At 40.9% G+C, this 19,242-nt stretch overlaps 1 protein-coding gene across 1 annotated transcript in view; it reads left to right on the plus strand.

Annotated features, from left to right (window-relative positions):
- The first annotated feature begins 9,999 nt into the window (after positions 1 to 9,999).
- Positions 10,000 to 19,242, plus strand: part of LOC143903358 (uncharacterized) — an 80,075-nt gene continuing 70,832 nt past the window's right edge. The window contains exon 1 of the mRNA XM_077416895.1: positions 10,000 to 11,327. Within this exon, the coding sequence (XP_077273021.1) occupies positions 11,096 to 11,327 (232 nt within the window). The 5' untranslated portion in view covers positions 10,000 to 11,095. The remainder of the gene's footprint in view (positions 11,328 to 19,242) is intronic.

A 19,242-nucleotide genomic window follows, 5' to 3' on the forward strand; every position in this document is an offset into this window, starting at 1 on the left:
GCCGGTATCTTAATATTCCATGATTAACCCCGACGCTCAACCCCCCCCCGCTCCCCACCCATTAATTATTTTCACCGACCCGAATTGTGTCAGCGTATACGAGCGTATGCGAGCGCACTCGGACGAGATGCGTTTGTTTTTTTTTTCTTCACTCGGCGAAGCGACAATCGACAAATAGACAAATTTAATTCGATCAATGCCATCAGCCGAGATATCCCGCTTCGAACGGGATATGAGTCTGTCATTTCGAAAGATTGACATTTCGGAATTTTAGATACGGACACTATACATATACCAATCAAGGAAAAGGTCATAAGACCCGAGTGAAAGAACCTTTCTTATGTCACAATAGCCTTTTGGCCTTTTTTAGCTTTCTAATTTTCTTGTTTTCTCTTTTTCAATTATATATACGTACATATATCAATTCGTATTATTTTATTTGCTAGGAATTAGCGAAGAATACGCGCACTGTTCTATTCAGACTGATTATTTTAATGCTCGATTGGTGTCGATATAAGGTATTTCGTAACAATGATTTACCGAATAAACCCAAATCTAATTGTAAGACTCTTTTTTTTAACATAATACTACATAGTATAATACGATTTAATACAGTATCGCCATTCTTTCTCTTCGAAGATATTAATTTGTTGGTCGACAATGCTCAACAGGCACGAATATTATATTCAATAAGTGTCATCGAATAACATGCATTATTCTATTCAAATTGTTTATTTTAACACTTGATTTGTGTCCAACGGTTTAATGTGTAAACTCGAATCTTCAATTATAGGACAGCGCTTCTTTAACAGAACCTCATAATATAAGACGATTTAATATAGTAAAAAGTCATTCTTTCTCTTCAAAGATATTAATTCGTCGGTCGACAATGATCAATGATCGGACAGACACGAATACAAGCGTCACCGAATTTCACGTAAGAATTTCGCCACCCCCGCGGGGGTACGGAGATGCGCGAACTTTCAGCATGCACGTACTTATACTCGCACGAACGAGCGAGAGAGCCGAGGCCGGCGTGGCCGAGGCCGAGAGGAGACGATGCACGTCGCGCGGCCGCGCGGAGCGGAGCGGAGCAGCACGGCGCGGCGGAGCGCATACCCGCCGTAACGGAAAAGGGCGGAAAGCGACGAGCACCGCCGAGGCGGGACGAGACGCGACGAGGAAAGACGACGAGGGCCGACGAGGGTCGCGCACCGCGGCGCTGAACGCAGTGCCATCCGATAGGCAGCACCGCTTGCTCCGCGGATCTTCGGCTCGCTCCGGGTTCGAGCTCTCCCTGCGCTCGTTCAAGCTCCGCCACGCTCGCTTCCTCTCTCTCTCTCTCTCTCTCTCTCTCTCTCTCTCTCTCTCTCTCTCTCTCTCTTTCTCTCTCTCGCTCGCTCTCTCTCTCTCTTTCGCTCTCTCGCTCTTTCTCTCAGTCTCTAATCCTGCTGTATCGGCGTGGCGCGACCGCGGCACCCGCGACGACGACGACGACGACGACGACGACGACGACGACGACGGAGGGAAAAGTCGTGCCGCCGCGGGTGGAAAACGCGGGACGCGTGCACAGCGCGAGAACGCATCGCCTCGCATGTGTCCGGCAGCCGCGTGTGTCGCGCGCAGCGGGCCTATACGTGTGTGAGAGCGCGCCCGGCGTGCCGTCTGCTCGCTGCATTGCGAGCGTGTACGTACGTCGTCGTTCCTCGTCGCGCGACCGAAGAGTTGGAGGCCTCCCTTCCTCCCCCTCCCCCCGATGGATGCGCGGCTGGCTGTATGGTGCGTGTGCCTATATCTTCTTTCTCCCTTCGCCCGCGCGTACGTCTGTAATCTGCGTCTATATCTCTATCTTATTTATTTATCTAACCGTCTGTGTCTCTCTGTATCCACGCTCGTGTGCTGCTTCTCTCTCTCTCTTTCTCTCTGTCTCTCTTTCTCCGTCTATCTCTTTGTCGCGCACCCTCCTTCTCTCTCTCTGTCTCTCTCCCCCTCTTTCTCTTTCCAGTCTGTTTGTCTTCCTTCGTTCGTTGATCTCGCTCCGTTGCGTGTCGTAGCGTCCGCATCTCGCGATCCAGACGCTCCGCGCAGCGTGGCGGCGTGGCGTTGCGTTGGGTGAATCGGCTTACGAGACCATTGCGCATCGCATCGCATCGCGTCGTCGCGTCGCGTCGCGTCAGCTCCCGTCGCCGCCTGAGCCCGCTTTTCTGCGCGCATGCAAAAGACGCTCGTTCTCAGAACACAACGGAGACGCAGCATGGCCGGCATGGCCGCCTCTAGCGCGAAACAAATCGGAGTCCCTCGCCGCTCCGTCTTCTCGCTCTCGCCGCTCTCGCCCTTCCGGCCCTTCTGCGCGTGTATCTTCCTCCTCGCCGCGCCGCGTTAGCGCGCTCCTCTCTCTTTCTCTCCTTTGCGAATTTGCAGATTTTCTGTGTGTATATTTACAATAGATTTTATACATATGTACCGTACCCTTTTTGTGCGTGTATACACACGCGCACACATATGTATATCGATCGCGCGCACATCGTTTCTTCTTGCATCGTCGTGAAGCTTTTGCTCTCGCGCTTCATCCGCGCGCGCGTTGGCCTCGCTTGTCTTTACGTTGCGTCTCTGTTGCGCGAACACGCAACTTTTCCTTTCGCTTTTGCTCTCCCTCTTTCTTTATTCTCCTTCCTTCTCTTTCCATTCGAGCCCCCTTCGCGGCAACTCCACCGTCTCTCTTTCGTCTCCTATCTCCTATCTTTCTCTCTCTCTCTCTCTCTCTCTCTCTCTCTCTTTCTCTCTTTCTCTTTCTCTCCGTTCTGCATCTCCTCTTTCACTGCTCGCATCTCTTCTCTTTCTTTCTCCCCTCGTTCCGTGAGAGGAGAGCCCTCGGCTCCGTCTCCCTCCCCAACGGCTTTTTCTTCCCCACCCTAGGTTTCTACATTAGTCTCTCGTTCGTGTCCCCTGATCGTGTGTTTCATTCGAAAATAGAACGTCAGCGCGCGTGCCGCGCACGCATTTTTGCCGCGAAAACAGCGAATTCCCTCGTGCGTATGCACATGCACGCGCCCGATCGAGCCGAGCGGGCATCAGCGGGCAGGCAGCGATCGGCTCAGCTCCGATAGTCTCGGGTTACCCCTGAACGCGCGTCCTGGTCCTGAACTCGCGCATTTTGCAAGAGTTATGCGACCACCTCGTAGCAGGCCGTGGGCCGAGGGCCGAGCACGCGTGCACTCACGCGCCGGCTGGGCGCGTCTCTTCCTCCCCCTTTCCCCTCGTCTTGAGAACACGTCGTGTATTAATCTCGCAGAAATCGCGGCGCGAGAGGCTTTCACGTAACCCGTGCGGACGGCTTGGGAAATTTAATGAGCGTCGTCGTTATGCCGATGATAATGCGCTGGGGCACGCGAGCTGAAGCTAATTTGGAACGTCGCTTCTTAGAATTGCGATAGAACCCTCGTCGTTTTTAGAATCTTCGATTTTATCCTGATACAATTGGTATTAAATTAAGATTTTGATATAGCGATGTAATACTATTTGTAATCTCTCAATCGTAGATCTCATAGACGGGTTAGAGAAAGGTAAATCAGACTTGTCGCAATTAAATATAATTGAATTTCAAATTATCAAAAAAGATTCGTGACTCGTATTCCAATTAATCGAAGATAGATTTAAATACGACTGAAATTCTATGAAATTCTATAAAAATGAAATATATATATATAATTTATCCCCGATATATATTATATAACATTAAATGGCTATCTGTACGTCGTGAAGAATACGTGTATAAATATAAGTAACGATAAATCGTGCTTAACGATAAATTTACCACAATTTCGCGAGATTACGTTGACAATCGAAAACTTTTCTCAGCGCGGTCCCGTTTTCTAAAAAATGTTTCCCTAAAATCAACCGTGAATCGTCCGGGCGACTCGTTCACAATTCACAAATCGAGGGTAAAATACGTATATTTTGTGCTTCCTTATAGAGGAAGCTTTGTTTCCGTAAAAAAAATTTTTTTTTAGTTGCTTTTGCCAATGTGTTCAGAATGTTCTAAAACGTCGAAAAATCGCTATTTTAAAAAATGTCGGTATGTGTGTATGTATGTGTGTATGTGTGCATGTGTGTATGTATGTGCCAAATTTACCGAAATTTCCATAACTCCAGAACTGATTAACCAAATCTTAACGAATTGTATATGAAATAGGGGTAAAATTTTCCGGGGAGTACTATAGAGTGTATAGTTTTTTGTTATCTATTTTCTGGAAACCATATTTTTTAATTTTTTTACTCAAGAATTAGAAAAATAAAAAAAAAAACGGTTTTCAGAAAATCGGTAACAAAAAACTATACACTCTATAGTACTCCCCGGAAAATTCTACCCCTATTTCATGTACAATTCGTTAAGATTTGGTCAATTAGTTCAGGAGTTATAGAAATTTCGGTAAATTTGGCACATATATACACACATCAGAGTTGAGAGACCTGTACGTAAGACCGTGATCTTAAGACATCACTTCCTCTATGAGGGAGCCAAGTGCAAATTTCTAATTTGCACTATTTTTTTGACTGGTTTTTCAACTCCCTGTCGCACTCCATTCCGAATCAAGCTCCGTCAAATTATCTGTCGTGCAAACGGGATAAAACGCGTCACGTAACACAAAGGTGAACGCCTGTCCTCTCGTCGAGTAGGAGCGCGTGGCTCCTAGTAGACGCGCCACGATATTTTGGCGGGAGAGTCGTAAAAATAGTGCCTCCGCGGTTTCCTTCCTTCAGCTACGGGACTATAATTAGCAGGTATTCCGCGTTTTACGTACGGCGGATACACGCGTATTCGCGCGAGCACGAGCGCGAGAGTGCGCTCGCGTTGGGGATAAGATCAATCGGCCGCGTGCCGCACCGCGCCGTGTCCACCGCGCTCAGACAACCGCGCGACGCGAAAGCCCAATCGTTATCAAGCGGCATATAAGTAACACGAATCTCGCATTAGACGAGCCGAGTGGAAACGGAAACCCGTCCACACGTAGTATCCTCGTCTTCCTCGAGGTCCTTACCATGCCGACTCTCCGCCACCAGGAATTCGAAGCGATACGGAGCGTCTCGTGACCTCCCCGCGGAACTTTGGGGACGACATCTCGAAAAGAATCTCGCCTATGACTTTCGGCTAACTGACGTTAAAGACGATTTAAAGACATTAATCTGGATTTATTTAGCAATATTAACAATATTAAAAACAAGTCAACAACAATTTGTGACGAAAGTAAATTTGTGTCTCGTGACTTTTATTGAAAATCGCATTATTAAGCTGCTCTTTCACGTACAATCGACGAACGCTTGAGATATTTTTGGTTTAACATAAATAATTGCTGTATATACAGATTTATTTATATGAGGTCAAAGGTGAAAATAATAATTACTAAATAACGATTTTTTAATAATTTATATTAAAATGACAAATATATTAGCTTGTTTATTACATTGAAAACTATTATTATCGTCTTTTTTATACGCGATAAAATATGAAAAAATTCTCGCGAAAAGAAAATGTCTTCGATCAAGTATTTCGCTCTCTTCGAAAATGATGTTGATAATAAAATTATCGAGTACATGTCCAGCTTCGGTCTCGATTTGATTTTTACGGCTGTACGGCGTGTCGTAGCGATGACGATGATCGCGACGACATCAAGTGATGACGACTGTACGACCCGGCCAACGGCGGCACCGTCGAGACAGCCGATCGGGCACAACAATGTCCGCGCGGCGCGTGCTCATAAAAATAGCATTTTCGCGGTTTCTCCCTCCTTACGGCTATACTTAGCCCCGGGCACCGGTGTTCCTCGGCGTAGTAAACAAATTTCAGGAGGGTCGGTCCTCGTGTAACGAGAAGCGCCGCGCCGTCCGTATATTCCTCGCTCACTCGCCCGTCTATTTTTTTTTTTTTTTTTTTTTCAGCGCGTGTCTTAAATATTTTTAGAGGTAGCGTATTGTGAATTTTTGCCGTGTCGGTTCGAGAAAATATTCCACATATAATTATGTCGTAACGTACGCGGAGCGCGATAGCGCTGTCCCGAATTTGCTATTCATCCTTTTAACATTGAAAGTCGAATTAAGAGAAATTTGGTGAGTTTAATTTCAATGTAAATCCGCATGTAAATTGTACTTCAAACAATAACGTACTTTAATACTCTTTTTTTTTAGAAATTTTGAAATTGGGGGGAGATAATCTAGAAATTATATAACGATTGAAAGTAAAATGATGTTAATGAGTCGTCAAATTTTGGGATTATAGAGAAACAAAATTTCAGTTAATTTCGAATGGAGTTTAATAGTTATTTGGAGCTTAACAGCTATAGCTTCTCTCTCTCTCTCTCTCTCTCTCTCTCTCTCTCTCTCCTCCCCCCTCTCTCTCTCATTTTTCCCTTTATATTTCCTCCGTTACACTTTTAGATCAGTCACTCCCATCTAGACGCTTGTATTTCTGTGTTTCTTCGCTCTATGCAGATGGCTTGCCGTGTCACCTTTATTATCCCCAGGAATTAGTTATTTAAGCTATTTTACTGCTAGAGAGAGAGCGAGAACGAACGGTGCATAAGCATTTGAAATATAAAGCACGCGAAAGCGATCGATTCTTTTCGTATCGCATTTCCAGAACTGGAGCGTTGATTAATGAATGAATATCGAAAATGTGGTAACCCATTAGAGATGAAAACCGAAATCCGAGCTTCGCTGTATTGAGATAATATAATGATATTTTGTGACGTATAAATGATACTTAAGAGATATTTTCTTGTAGCAAGAAAATATCTAAGAATTTAACACAAATTATAATATAAAAATAGCTACATACCTTCGATTTTAGTGATTATTTAATCGATAAATATTATCACATGTTTCATTGGTCGAATTGGTAAAGACGCGCCCGTCTCGGAATGTAGGAAAGATCAAATTCACACCCTCGCTGCGATGATATTTTTCGCAATAAATTCGTTACAGTGATTTAATAAGAATGCTTATTAGCATCAAAATTTAAATTGATTATCGATTTAAATACGTGGATTTACTGTTCCAACAAAGAGCGGTGTTTTGAAGATCGATAAAAAACTGGCAGTTTATTGAGTTTAGAAAAAGTATACAAAATTCACACAACATTATTATTTACACGGGCAAAATTTTATATTGATTTATAATACAATTTTAAATTACATTTTACTATTTTTTATATTATCGGTGGACCATCATGACTTTGTAGAATAAATTATAGTACAACATAATAAAATTTAAAATTAACACTTATCTAACACGTTTTATCATTTGCCATAATAAAAATTCGTATAATGAGAGAAAAATTTAGATTTTTTTCTGATCAAAATAATCAGATAATCCGTCTGAAAATTAGCAGACGCGAATATTACCGATTCTTTTCGAACAGCTAGGTTAGCACTCGATAAATCCGCTCTCTCAGCCGATCACTCATCCAACTAATATAGTAACCGCCGCGCCCGACGTTGCTTAACTTCGATGATCGAACACGCTAGCAGCGATACTCTGATGCTTTTTTTTAATACTTGTATACAACACATCTTTATAGGGTTCAAAAATCTTGAAATTATTTATTAACTATCAAATATTTAAAAAATAATGCAACAACAATACAGTGATGTACAATGAATATTAATCTTATCGAGCATGAACGATTTTGTCGATTAATTAAACGCGGCAGTCAAAGCTAGAAGCGTAATATTATACACCATTTGATTTTTAATCGTTTTTAACTTTGAGAGAGAGAGAGAGAGAGAGAGAGATTTAATTCATTAAATAAATATAGTATAATAAAGTTAATGAGAATAATGAGAACGCCTAAAGGCGTTCCTGGACACAAGGTGTGGATTTTATTTCATGAATCAAATTAAAGTTAAAAACGATTAAAAATCAAATGGCATGGATATACGTGTATTATAGCTTTGACTGCCGCGTTTAATTATTCGACAAAATTGTTCAAGCTTGACAAGATCTTGCAAGCTATGCTTATCGCTTTCTCTTTTCCCTCGAGTTTTTAACATTAAGTTACCGAATTTGAAAGGTTTGCATGACTTCGATGTAATTTTTACTATGGCAACACTGCTTTTTACCATATAAATAAAATAACTTTTGCTCAAACTATATTCTATAAAGTGGAAAGAGTTAATTTTTACTATGGTGTACAGTAAAAATTTATTCGGTATATATTTTCTACTTTTCTTTGCAATACTAACTTTTATTCAACAAGTTTTTGCTTTGTAATATAAAAATTTGTACAGAAGGCGTCATTAATGCCTTCCTAGCTGTATTCTTGGGATTTCTTCTGTACTATGAGAAAATGTAAAAATTACGTTGCTTTATTGTTTTTAAAACAATGATTATAGATCCTTGATGGTCCGTAGCTAGTATGTGACATCACAGTAATATTTAATATAAAATTTTCTCCGTGTATAGACTACCAAGATCCAGTCAAGATCGTAAATGTGGTGTTTTTCTCTTTAATTGATAGTACATCATATCGGTCCCTGTTTCACTCATTATTATTGATTATTTTAACTTTTGTTTTTTTCTCGAGGTGAATTTTCTATAGTGAGCCTTACAGGAAACGTATGTTTGGTATTTACATTGAGACACACACATGCATTATTGCACCTATATATGCTTGCGCTCGTTATTGGACTATTTAACCCTTCTGTTCCCGACGGAGTAATTGCGTCCCGTGAATAATTGGTGGCAAACGATACACGTGAATTTGGTATTGATCATGTTACGTTAACATCTCACGTTAACTAACTGACTACCAGACAAGTCAAAAATATATCCAATTTTGTCAACTTTTATCTTAATATTTCCTCATTCATCATATATTTTATAATTAAATATTAAAATTAAATTGTAGTAAAATTTAGTTGTTTAAATTTAGTTGTGAATATAATTAAAGAAAGAATATGATTTTGTTATTAACTAAATTTGTATAATACTAAATTTACAGTTTGATAATTTTTTATGATACCTATATATAATTACAATAAAAAATTAAAATACAATTTAAAATAAAAATTCGTTTATTTATAACTATTACTATTAAATAAAATGAATTAAATTTTAAGAAGAAATAAAGATAGATTTGAGTTGATAAAATTTTGATGAAAACATTAAAAAAAATAATATTTATGAGATAAATAAATAAAAAAAGCAAAATTATATATGCGAATTTTATATTAAGATAATATCTGAAGATATTATATTAAATTGAAAAATTATGAAAAGGAAGAAAAAATAATAAAAGATGCGCGTTTTTACAGAAATGAAATATCGCATCTAACAAAGAATTAGTTAAAAAGATTTATCGATCCAGTCATGTTCAGGTTCGAAATCTTTTGATTGTTTCAGATTGCGCTGTAGTCTTCTGAACACTATTTGGATAGCGTCTATAGGCAGCGAGGACGCGGAGAAGGAAACGGAGAACGGAGGCGTGAAGTGCGCGAGCGGAAGATGCCGTGCGTCGCAGCCGGACAACGTCGATGCGCCGAGCATCATCGGGACGCGAATCGCGGCACCGACGACTGTTCACGGGGTGCGCGATGATGGCGGAATGCCCGTGGACAGGGTGCGCATTATCGTCCGGTCCGTCGATCGAGTATACGGTGGAGTCGATCGCCCATCGCGGCGGCAACAGGGGCAACAGGGGCAGCAGCGGCAGCAGCAGCAGCAGCACGTGTCTAGGACGCGCGACGGGATAATAAATGCCAGAACGGCACGACGCCGGCACGAGCCGAGGTGGATCAAACGTGGGGACGCGAAACACAATCGTCGAATGCGGGCAGGTGCTCGAGGAGAACCGCTGGATCGCGTGGTTGCGTGTAAATCGCGAGGAAGACGAAGGGGAGGAGGAGGAGGAGGAGGAGGAAGAGGAAGAAGAGAAGACAAAGAGCGACGACAAGGTTCACCGTCGCGAGCGGATCGCGGACAGCCGGATTGAACGGCCGCCTCGCGGATTTTCATCGCACGGCAGGGGGTAGCGGGAGCCACCACGGGGGCGGGGGTGGGCTTGCCCCTGCTTCTTCTCGTTGTTGCTCTTCTCGACGATCTCACGCACGCGACGACGGCCGCGCCGGTGGTACTCGAATCGTTGAATAGCGTCGAATACCCAGCCGACGTTACTACGCCCGTTTACCTGCCGTCGCGATCGTACGATTATCCGTTCGCGCCGCGCCCGGGCCCGTTCCGGAGGGCGATTAAGCGCGCGTCCAGCCTTAACGACGTCGGTGCCGAAGGTCATCACGCGAATCAGGGAACTCTGGATCATCTTACATTGGCGACGCGCCTTTCACCTTCGTCCGCGCCGCCCTTTACGTCACCCCTGTCATTAACGTCGCCGTTATTGTTGACACCGCCGCTGTCGTCGTCGTCGTCGCCTCCGACGTTATCGAGTCCGTCGCCGTCTTTAACGCCGTTGAATACCGTCGTCGTCGTCAGACCTCGAGATATTTCCGTTCTGACGACGCCGAGTCGTGACAACGAGAACGAAGGGATCGCAGCGCGACGAGGAAGAGCGAAGCGAGCATCGATAAGAAAGAGATCGAAGCTGAAAGATCAACCCTCCCCGAACTTCATCGACCCTTGGCCGCTGGAGGCATGGCGACGTGTTAACGAACACCCTCCGCAATCTCGCAAAGTGGAACCCGTCCCGTCAATCGATGAAAGGATTCGCCCTGCAGTCCAGACTTTCACTCCGCTGTTAGAACCTGTCTTCAAGTTTGGGGAATCGATATTGCGTCCGGAGAGCTCCCTGCGAGATATCCTGCTTCACGAAAGTGCTTCGAAGACAACGGCGACGACGACGACGACGGCGGTGGTGGCGACGGCGGGAACGATCGCGCGGAACATCGCGTACCTCGGTGTGACTCAACGAGCCGGCAGCATCGTGCCCGAGAAAAATGATGTCGGCAGAGTGACCGAAGACCGAGTGGAAGGTGATAAGAGCGGTAAAAAGTTGGTGCTCGTGGGAAACGAGAATAATGGTGCGGTCGTAGGTGGTGGTGGTAGTAGTAGTGTCATCGAGTGGACCACGACAACAGTCGCCGGGCCGATGTCATCGTCGCGGTCGGCGTTCTCCGGAGACGATGTGCAGGTGGCCGAGCGTGTAAGGGTGCGCGCGAATTCCGAGCGAAGCTCATCGAAGGGCGAGGAAGACGACGAGGAGCAGATTAAGGTCACCATCGCGCGCGACAACGAAGATTCGTTTGCATCGTCGACGTCGACGACGACGACGACAACGACGCAGCATCCACCACTGACTCAAGACACCTCTATGGAAGCACGTAAGTGTTGAATGAATTAGATAAACGTCACGTTTAATATTGAAAGGATATATGGCACGTAAAACTAACTTTTCGAAAAATTAAAAAGAAAATTGATATATTACTTTATTTAAAATCAAATCTTGTACAATTGTGCCTAGAAATTTTCAATATACAGAATAAAATATATACGCGTTATAGAACCATATATCCTTTGAACAGTGAGTGGGCTATTTGTACTTGAAACATCCATAAAATTTTTTTAAACCATTCTATAAATTGAATTAAATTCCATTAATTAAATCGTAACACTTTTATATATTATTTTTATATATATTTACTAAACATTAAAATTATATACTGATAATGAGAGATATTAGAAACTTAAAATATCTGCTAGATATTATAACATATACATTTGAAGAAATGATTTTCTGATTGTTTCAAGTTATATTACAATCGCAAATTTGTTTAAAATCGCGATACGTAAACGTTCGTCAGAAACAAATTTTGTGAAATATCACCACCGTTTGTTTTCAAATTAAAAAAAAAAAAAAAAAAAAAAAAAAACAAGAAACATCTTTCGAGATATCTTTTGAGAGTCGCCGCATTCTATGCAAAGCAACAAGGAGATCTTTTATTCTGATCCTTTAAATGCGCCTGAATGAGACTCGCGCGCACATCTTTTCGCTGGTTTACCGCCTCGCTAAAATCCCTCTGGATCACCGGTTCGCATAGCGCCATGCTCGTTTTGCCATGCTCGAGCTCGTGTTTACAGGAACCGCAGGATCTTCGGTCAGAGTTATTTTTAACTATTCCAACCGTGCGCGCGGGCCACCTTCCCCATTCCGGTCCTCCTTTGCGCTCCTTTTTTTGTTTTGTATTTTCTCGTGTGCATCACCTCACGCTACCTTTCGTTTACGACGGACCAGAACAGAAATCGGAGCACCGTTCACGTACATATTTTCGGCCGGACTGAAAGAAAGGAGGCAACTTCTTCGAATTTACTAATCTCCTTTTCTCCCTTTTTTTTACAAATAAACTTTTTTTTTGTTTTTTTCATCGTGCTCTTTATCGTGAAAATACTTTCTTTTGCGCGCGTAGAGGGTGATAAATTTTCAGATGAGACGCACTTTATCCATTATATTCAATTAAATCTTTGATTATGAAATAATAACCAATGATGATTATATTTCTTAATTCTTTTATTGTTTAATACAATTTTCATCGATATTGATATCAAAACCGGATATTTTCGTATATCAGTTAAGTAATAAATGCAATGTTCGATGTAAAGAGTGAAAAAACTTTCCACAGACTTAATCAGTTTTGTGCATAAACACGATAAATTTATCATGCGTCATCACAGGTTAGATTAAAGACTAAGATAAATGTGACGTAAAGATTAGTGTGCCAATGAAAAAGGCAGAGAGAGAGAGAGAGAGAGAGAGAGAGAGAGAGAGAAAGAGAGAGAGAGAGAGAGAGAGAGAGAGAGAGAGAGAGAGAGAGAGAGAGAGAGAGAGAGAGAGAGAGAGAGAGAGAGAGAGAGAGAGAGAGAGAGAGAGAGAGAGAGTCGACGCAGACCGCACAGTTCGCGTGTTTTATCTCATGTTTTTGATTACGTCTGGCTACGTACACGAGTCGTGACTCCGCGTACAAATCAATCGATTAGTTCCTTCGCGCACTGGCCGAACGTGTACCTCTTCAATTTCCCAGTCCTTACCCCTTTTATATCCTGTCACGCCTGTCGCCCTGCCCGTCCACGTGCGAATTATATACAGCGACTATAACGCCGGGCAACTAAAACGATGGAAACGACAATTGAATCCTCGTCACCGATGACGATCACGCTTGACTTTCGATTCACGTACGAGAGGCAAAGAACGAAGCTCGAATAGCTCATCGTTAAGATTTAAGACCGATGTTTCCCTTACAAATTAACTGCAAAGAGATATTTCATTATCTATTAACGAAACTTTTGCTATAACATTTTAATTTACGATTTATATGTCATAATTTTAATAAGGAATAAAGCGTTGTTTTACTTCGAGCTCTTCGTTATATTTTGTGGATTGTAATACATATATAGTCAAATTAATAGTTACAAAAGTCTAGATCGTCGTAAATGGCAAGATAATAGTAATATCAGTTGCAATTTATTTATATCTACGAATATATATATATATATATATATATATATACCGTCACGTTAATTTAAAATAATCCGTCTCTCAAAAAGACTTTCTGATGTTTGTCAACGAATTTTTACTTTTACGCCGGCCGATCCCCGCGTTGAAATGCACGCTGTTCGTACATTTGTATCATTACTTAACGCGTTTATTTCCGTGCTCCTGCAAGAGAGCGCAGAGTCGTCCTTCTCTTTTACGATCTAATTCGTGATCTGGACAGTACCCAACGATGAGTTCTCGTGACTGCGCGATGCCCAGTATGCCCGGTATAAGAGGAATGACTAAATGGTCTGAGTAACCGGTCAGGCATCCCAAAAAACTTGCGATTTATTTTCGTATCCCTAGAAAAGAACTGACGCACCGGTGGAGAGAAAGTACTGTTCTCGTATGAATTCAAAGAAATACCCCGGCAAACTAAACGCGTATTCTTTGCGAAAAAACCCACCGGACAAATTTTAATTTTTAACAATTATCACATTCTCTTTTTGTACATTATAATGTTGGAATTAATGTAATTAACGTGTCCTACAGATTTAGTGAGAATCATCAAGTATCTCTTTACTTTAATTGGTAACTTTTTTATATGAATTCGCATCCCACATATAGTTCTTAGAGAAAATAAAAAATTTTTGCGATTCGATCACATATTAAAAAAAGAATCTTCCGAATTGAAAGATTAGAGAATCGTACTTTCACGCTGAACGGTATATGAAGGGCGAGAAATTTAACCGAGCGATCGACTTGGGCAATTTCCATCGGTCCTTTTGGTTGGCTATGTCGCGCTCATGTTACGACGTATATGTATATCTCCGGGATTCGAGGCCGATACGACGCGTTAAGGGTGGTGGCAACGGCAGCCGGTAGGTTACCGCAGAACAGGGCAAAAGGGGACCCTGCGGGCGAAGAGCGAAAGGGCTTCGTCGCTATGGAAACCCTGGCTCTTCGACTACTGGGGGTGCCTCAAGTTTTTTATGGCCCGAACGATCGTAGGGTCGAGACTCTAAAAATCGTTACACAGACCTAGATACTCGCCACCTCGCCCCTCCCGAGACGGCGGCGTCCCTGTATATAACACTCGCCACCCTTCCGGTCACGGACCTTACGCAACAGCGTTTCCGCACTGCGTTGTTTCGCTAATTACTATCGAACAATTTTTTACGGACCACAGATATTAGTTTTAAATATTCGGCACTGACGACGTTTATATCTCGTTTATATTCGCTCTGTTGCAACTGATTTAACTGAGAGGTACATCTAAGAATTATTCATTCCTAGTGAGAATTACATGCGATTATTTTTTGCAACAGTAAGTAACTTCTTATCTTACTACACTTCAACACTTCGATAAAATATGTACATATTGCATATTTTATTTAGTTCTGTGAATATCTCGAGCCTTGATTATTCTTGCTACAGAGAGAGACTTAAGAATATCTTATAATATTTTCTAATTATATACGCACTCGAACAATAAATTTACAATAAGTGTGACGAAGTATAGACTATAAATATTTCATAACTTATAAATCATCTTCAGAAATATTGGAATATATATTATTGCGAACTATTTTTAATAATCGAATATGTGACGTAAAAAACTTCTAGCTTTTTTTAAAATTAATTTTTTAGTTTCTTCGAAAAATCTTCGATGTAAAATTTACAATAATTTTCATAAAGTTTTTAGGTATATATTCTTCCATAATTATATCCTCCATTAAAATGGCGAGCACAGCAACAAAATTCGAATCATAAATTATCCTTATATAATACATAAAACTCGAAAATAACTTATTTTCTATATAATTAAATTCTGAAATCAATTTCCCTTTTTTTAAACCAAATGTTGATTAGTAAATTTCTTCTCGAGTCATCCTCTTTTACACGCTCTACTCTTCGTGCACGTAGAGGACGTTCGCAGACCGACAGAACTCGCGATACGTCGGTCGTATTTGCGCGCGGCGATGGGCAGAAAGGGCAGGAGGAAACGATGTAAAGCCCCTGGTGCTCTTGGCACCCTCCATGACGGCTCCTAGCGAAGGGAGTGGCGCAACGAGGGGGTGATAGCGAAATACGAGCGAACGAGCGAGCGAGCGAGCGAACTCACTTCGAACTATAAAGTATTGACTCGCCCCGTTGTATGGAGAGCACTGTAAGCACCGTGTCTATAATGTTGGCAGACGGCTCTCGGGACTTCGTTTCCATCCGGAAGGAATAACGCGACTTCCGGGAGCGAGGAAGTAAATTTCAACCGTGCAACCATCCGCGGAGCTTCACGCGAGAAAACTGAATCCGTAAAATACCGCTTACGAAAGATCACGCGCCGATTTTAACTCTTTTGACAATCTCGATTCCATTATTAAAATAAAAGAAAAAAAATTGCTTTCTTATTCTTACTACAACTTGTAACAATTTTGTATTTTTGTTATTTTTAATTAATACTTTATTTTTTTTTATTTAACGCGGTCTCCTACTAATTGTTTAATGCAAAAATCGCGATATGAGAATAGAAGATTTTGTACAAATCTTTTGTACAAAATACTAGGAATAGACACGGAAGGGGCCAATTATGATTGTTCCGATTTTTCCCTTGCGAAGGGGATTCGATTGTTACACCTTCCGCAACAATGCGAACACCGGAAAATTAAGTATTCGGATATTGACAGCTTCTCTGTGTGCGCGGCAATTACACGCGGCGGTAGTTTTGAGAGAACACAGAGACGCGCGAACGGCCGACAGACTAAACAAAAATAACCGATCGCGGCGTGTTTGTTGCATATACGCACGTGTAAAGGACGTCTGGGTGTGCGTGCCAATATCAGGCGATGAAGTAGCGGAAGTATTAGGCGCGTTGTAAACAACTGTGTGTGTGTTGGAGAGACCTAACCGGGTTTATCGGGCTATCCATATTTATAGTCGATATTTTTACTACAATATTAATACTATCCTCGACCGTATAGTTAAAGTATCGAGGAACTGTCAATATGCTGCGGGAAGCAGTTTCGAGATTGTTTATCGAAGAGATATTTTTCATCCTGTCGATTAACGCAAGATGTTATAGCGTGTCAGCAATGATTCTGGTTGTTGCTCAAATCCGAATGAATCAGCTTTTTCTTGAGCAAATCGCTTTGTGAGCAATCTAATGATTTAAGGAGGCTCTTACCTCGATCATAAAACGACAGATCTTTATGAAATTAAATTATGTTGTAAAGTGAACCACAACGAACCGATGCCCAAAACTTTAGCATAGGTTGACGATAAAAATTTTAAAAATGTCAGTATTGAAATTCGCATTTTTAACACAGGGCATATGGTAAACACTAAAATTCTCACCGGAAGTGATGTATTTTCTTGGCAAGTTTGCGAGCCAGGTAAACAAAAAACTAAGGAATTGTAGTTAAAATAATAATTTTTCTAATGATAAGAAGAAAACTTGGGTGTTGACGATGAGTTATAAAAGATATTGTAGTTTTTCAATATGACGTACGACAGGTTATAGGCGAATGATCTTCCGAGTGTCAAAATCGCGCGAAGTTTCTAACCTCACTTGCACATGTCTTTTTTCTGCGCTGTATGGTAGCAACATAATTATTCTCTCGCGCATTGACAACCTTTATTTTCGAGAATTTTCCTTTCATTTTCCCTCTCAGCATTCTCACGTTATATCTTTCTTTTGGCTCCATCTCTTCATCGCGTCAATCGCTACAACGCTACACGGCTACACCTCACTTAGCTGCAGACTGCTGCAGACGACGTTGTAACACGCGCATGTTATTATTCTGCTCTTTAGCACTGACGTAGTCAGTGACTTATTGTATAAATTTTAATATTTACACTAATAGAACATATAACCTACTCTTACACTATGTAAAAATCATTATTTATTTTTTTATTTAATTTTCCGATAATTTTATAACCAATTATTAATATGATAATTTTTCGGTTGCTACATTGATTAGAGCAGCCGGGTAAGAGTCTCCTTAATGATATTCGCATTCGTGCTTCATTAAATGATAAATTTTATCGCTATAAATACGGCTGCGTATGATTTTTAGAACCCGACAATATTTAACAATACGAATAATTATATGTAGCTGAGAAAAACAGCTTTTTAAGATAACATAGTAATTATTTTTTATGCATATTTTTCAATTTGGTTTATTATAATTGACATGATTTATCTTTTAATGTACTTCCTACGAGTAACATTTCGCTCGAGTATTGAATTTTTATATACGTCTGTATTACTAAACGAATTCTCTCTATTTTTTCATGTCTATGTGATACGCCTCAGCATTTTGCTCAAAGTCGCGCTTTATTCATGTATAGAATCAATTTCAAATGGTGCTCCGCAAAAATGAGGAGTACCTGTCACATTAATTCCGCGACATGTTCTCTCAAGCAGAAGTGACATTTTCGTGGCATCGATTTGCACATTCGTAATTATATCACCGAGTAAATATTCAAATGCACATCAAAATTAACCGGGTAAAATGTATGATTTTTAATGTAATATGATTTTTTAATGTAATATATACCGAATATGAAGCTAATTACAATATTTTTTTAGATCATATTATTTTTGCGTTATCGTTCTAACATTATGTACATTTCTAAAAGAAACTATATTTAATTTATGAACAATTGTTGATACGAAAAGAAGTCAATATGTTTTTATCCCGTTTTATCCATTTCGCTGAACTCTATATTTTCAAAAATATATCGCGATGATATGTAGAGCATATAAGTGTGTGAATAAATTATACACATTTTATTGCGATTAATGACTTATTCATTGAAGAGCTAAATCTGTACTGGAAATCTACTGGAAACATCTTACTTTATGAGACGATATTTTATTAAGATTGATTATATACTCGATCAATGCTGAAGCAGGGAAGAACTTTGTCGTAAACTGAGGGGGAATTCACAGCCGGCATTGTGCTTTGGTGTACAAAAATTCAACAGTGGACTAAAAGAAGTAAGTAAGCAGCGGACTATAATATTTGACGGCATTGTCGTCAATGGTTGGTAATAATAATGCCAGTGGCAATAATAATGACTACTGGTGGCAGTACATTGAGAAAAAAAGTTGTTAACTTGACTCAAATCACCTCATGTTAGATTTAAAAAATAGATCGTATTTAATTTAAATACATAAATATTTCAATCAAATATAACAACTTATTTTTTTCTCAGTGTAATGCAGGAGGTACTGCACAGCATTGCTAAAGGCAGTATCCGAATTTTATTCGGCATTGGCTCGGCAGTACGGCAGTGGGGTACAAAATTTTCGGTTGTGGATTCCCCCTCACATAAATTTCTGAAGAGTAATCTTTTTCATATCGCGTGCATTCTATATCATCGACACGATTCGTTCTTTCGAGAGGCGTGCAACCGGTTGACATTGACACGTGTCAAATCAATGTTAGGAGAACAAGACATGATCTGTCAGCGCTGATATGGAAGAAACAATAGCTCGACGATGAAACGCGAGGAAAGGGAAGCGCGTGTACGCTGCTCTCGTTTGCAACTCTGACGAATGTCAGCGCGCTGTTCATATGCGTCATACCGACGCATTGGTTCTCAAACTGGGGATACATGGTATGTCCTCTGAAAAGAAAATTAAATGGGACAAAAGTGGCAGAATGTCCAATTAATATAGAAAATATATACAAAAATTAAAGGAAATGTACTTTTTCTGTTTATATATATAATTTTGATTCTTTTACACGATTTGCGTGTAAAGG

This window comes from Temnothorax americanus, unplaced genomic scaffold (genome assembly GCF_048541705.1).
Source record: "Temnothorax americanus isolate GAGA-0224 unplaced genomic scaffold, ASM4854170v1 Scaffold46, whole genome shotgun sequence".
Classification (NCBI taxonomy): domain Eukaryota; kingdom Metazoa; phylum Arthropoda; class Insecta; order Hymenoptera; family Formicidae; genus Temnothorax; species Temnothorax americanus.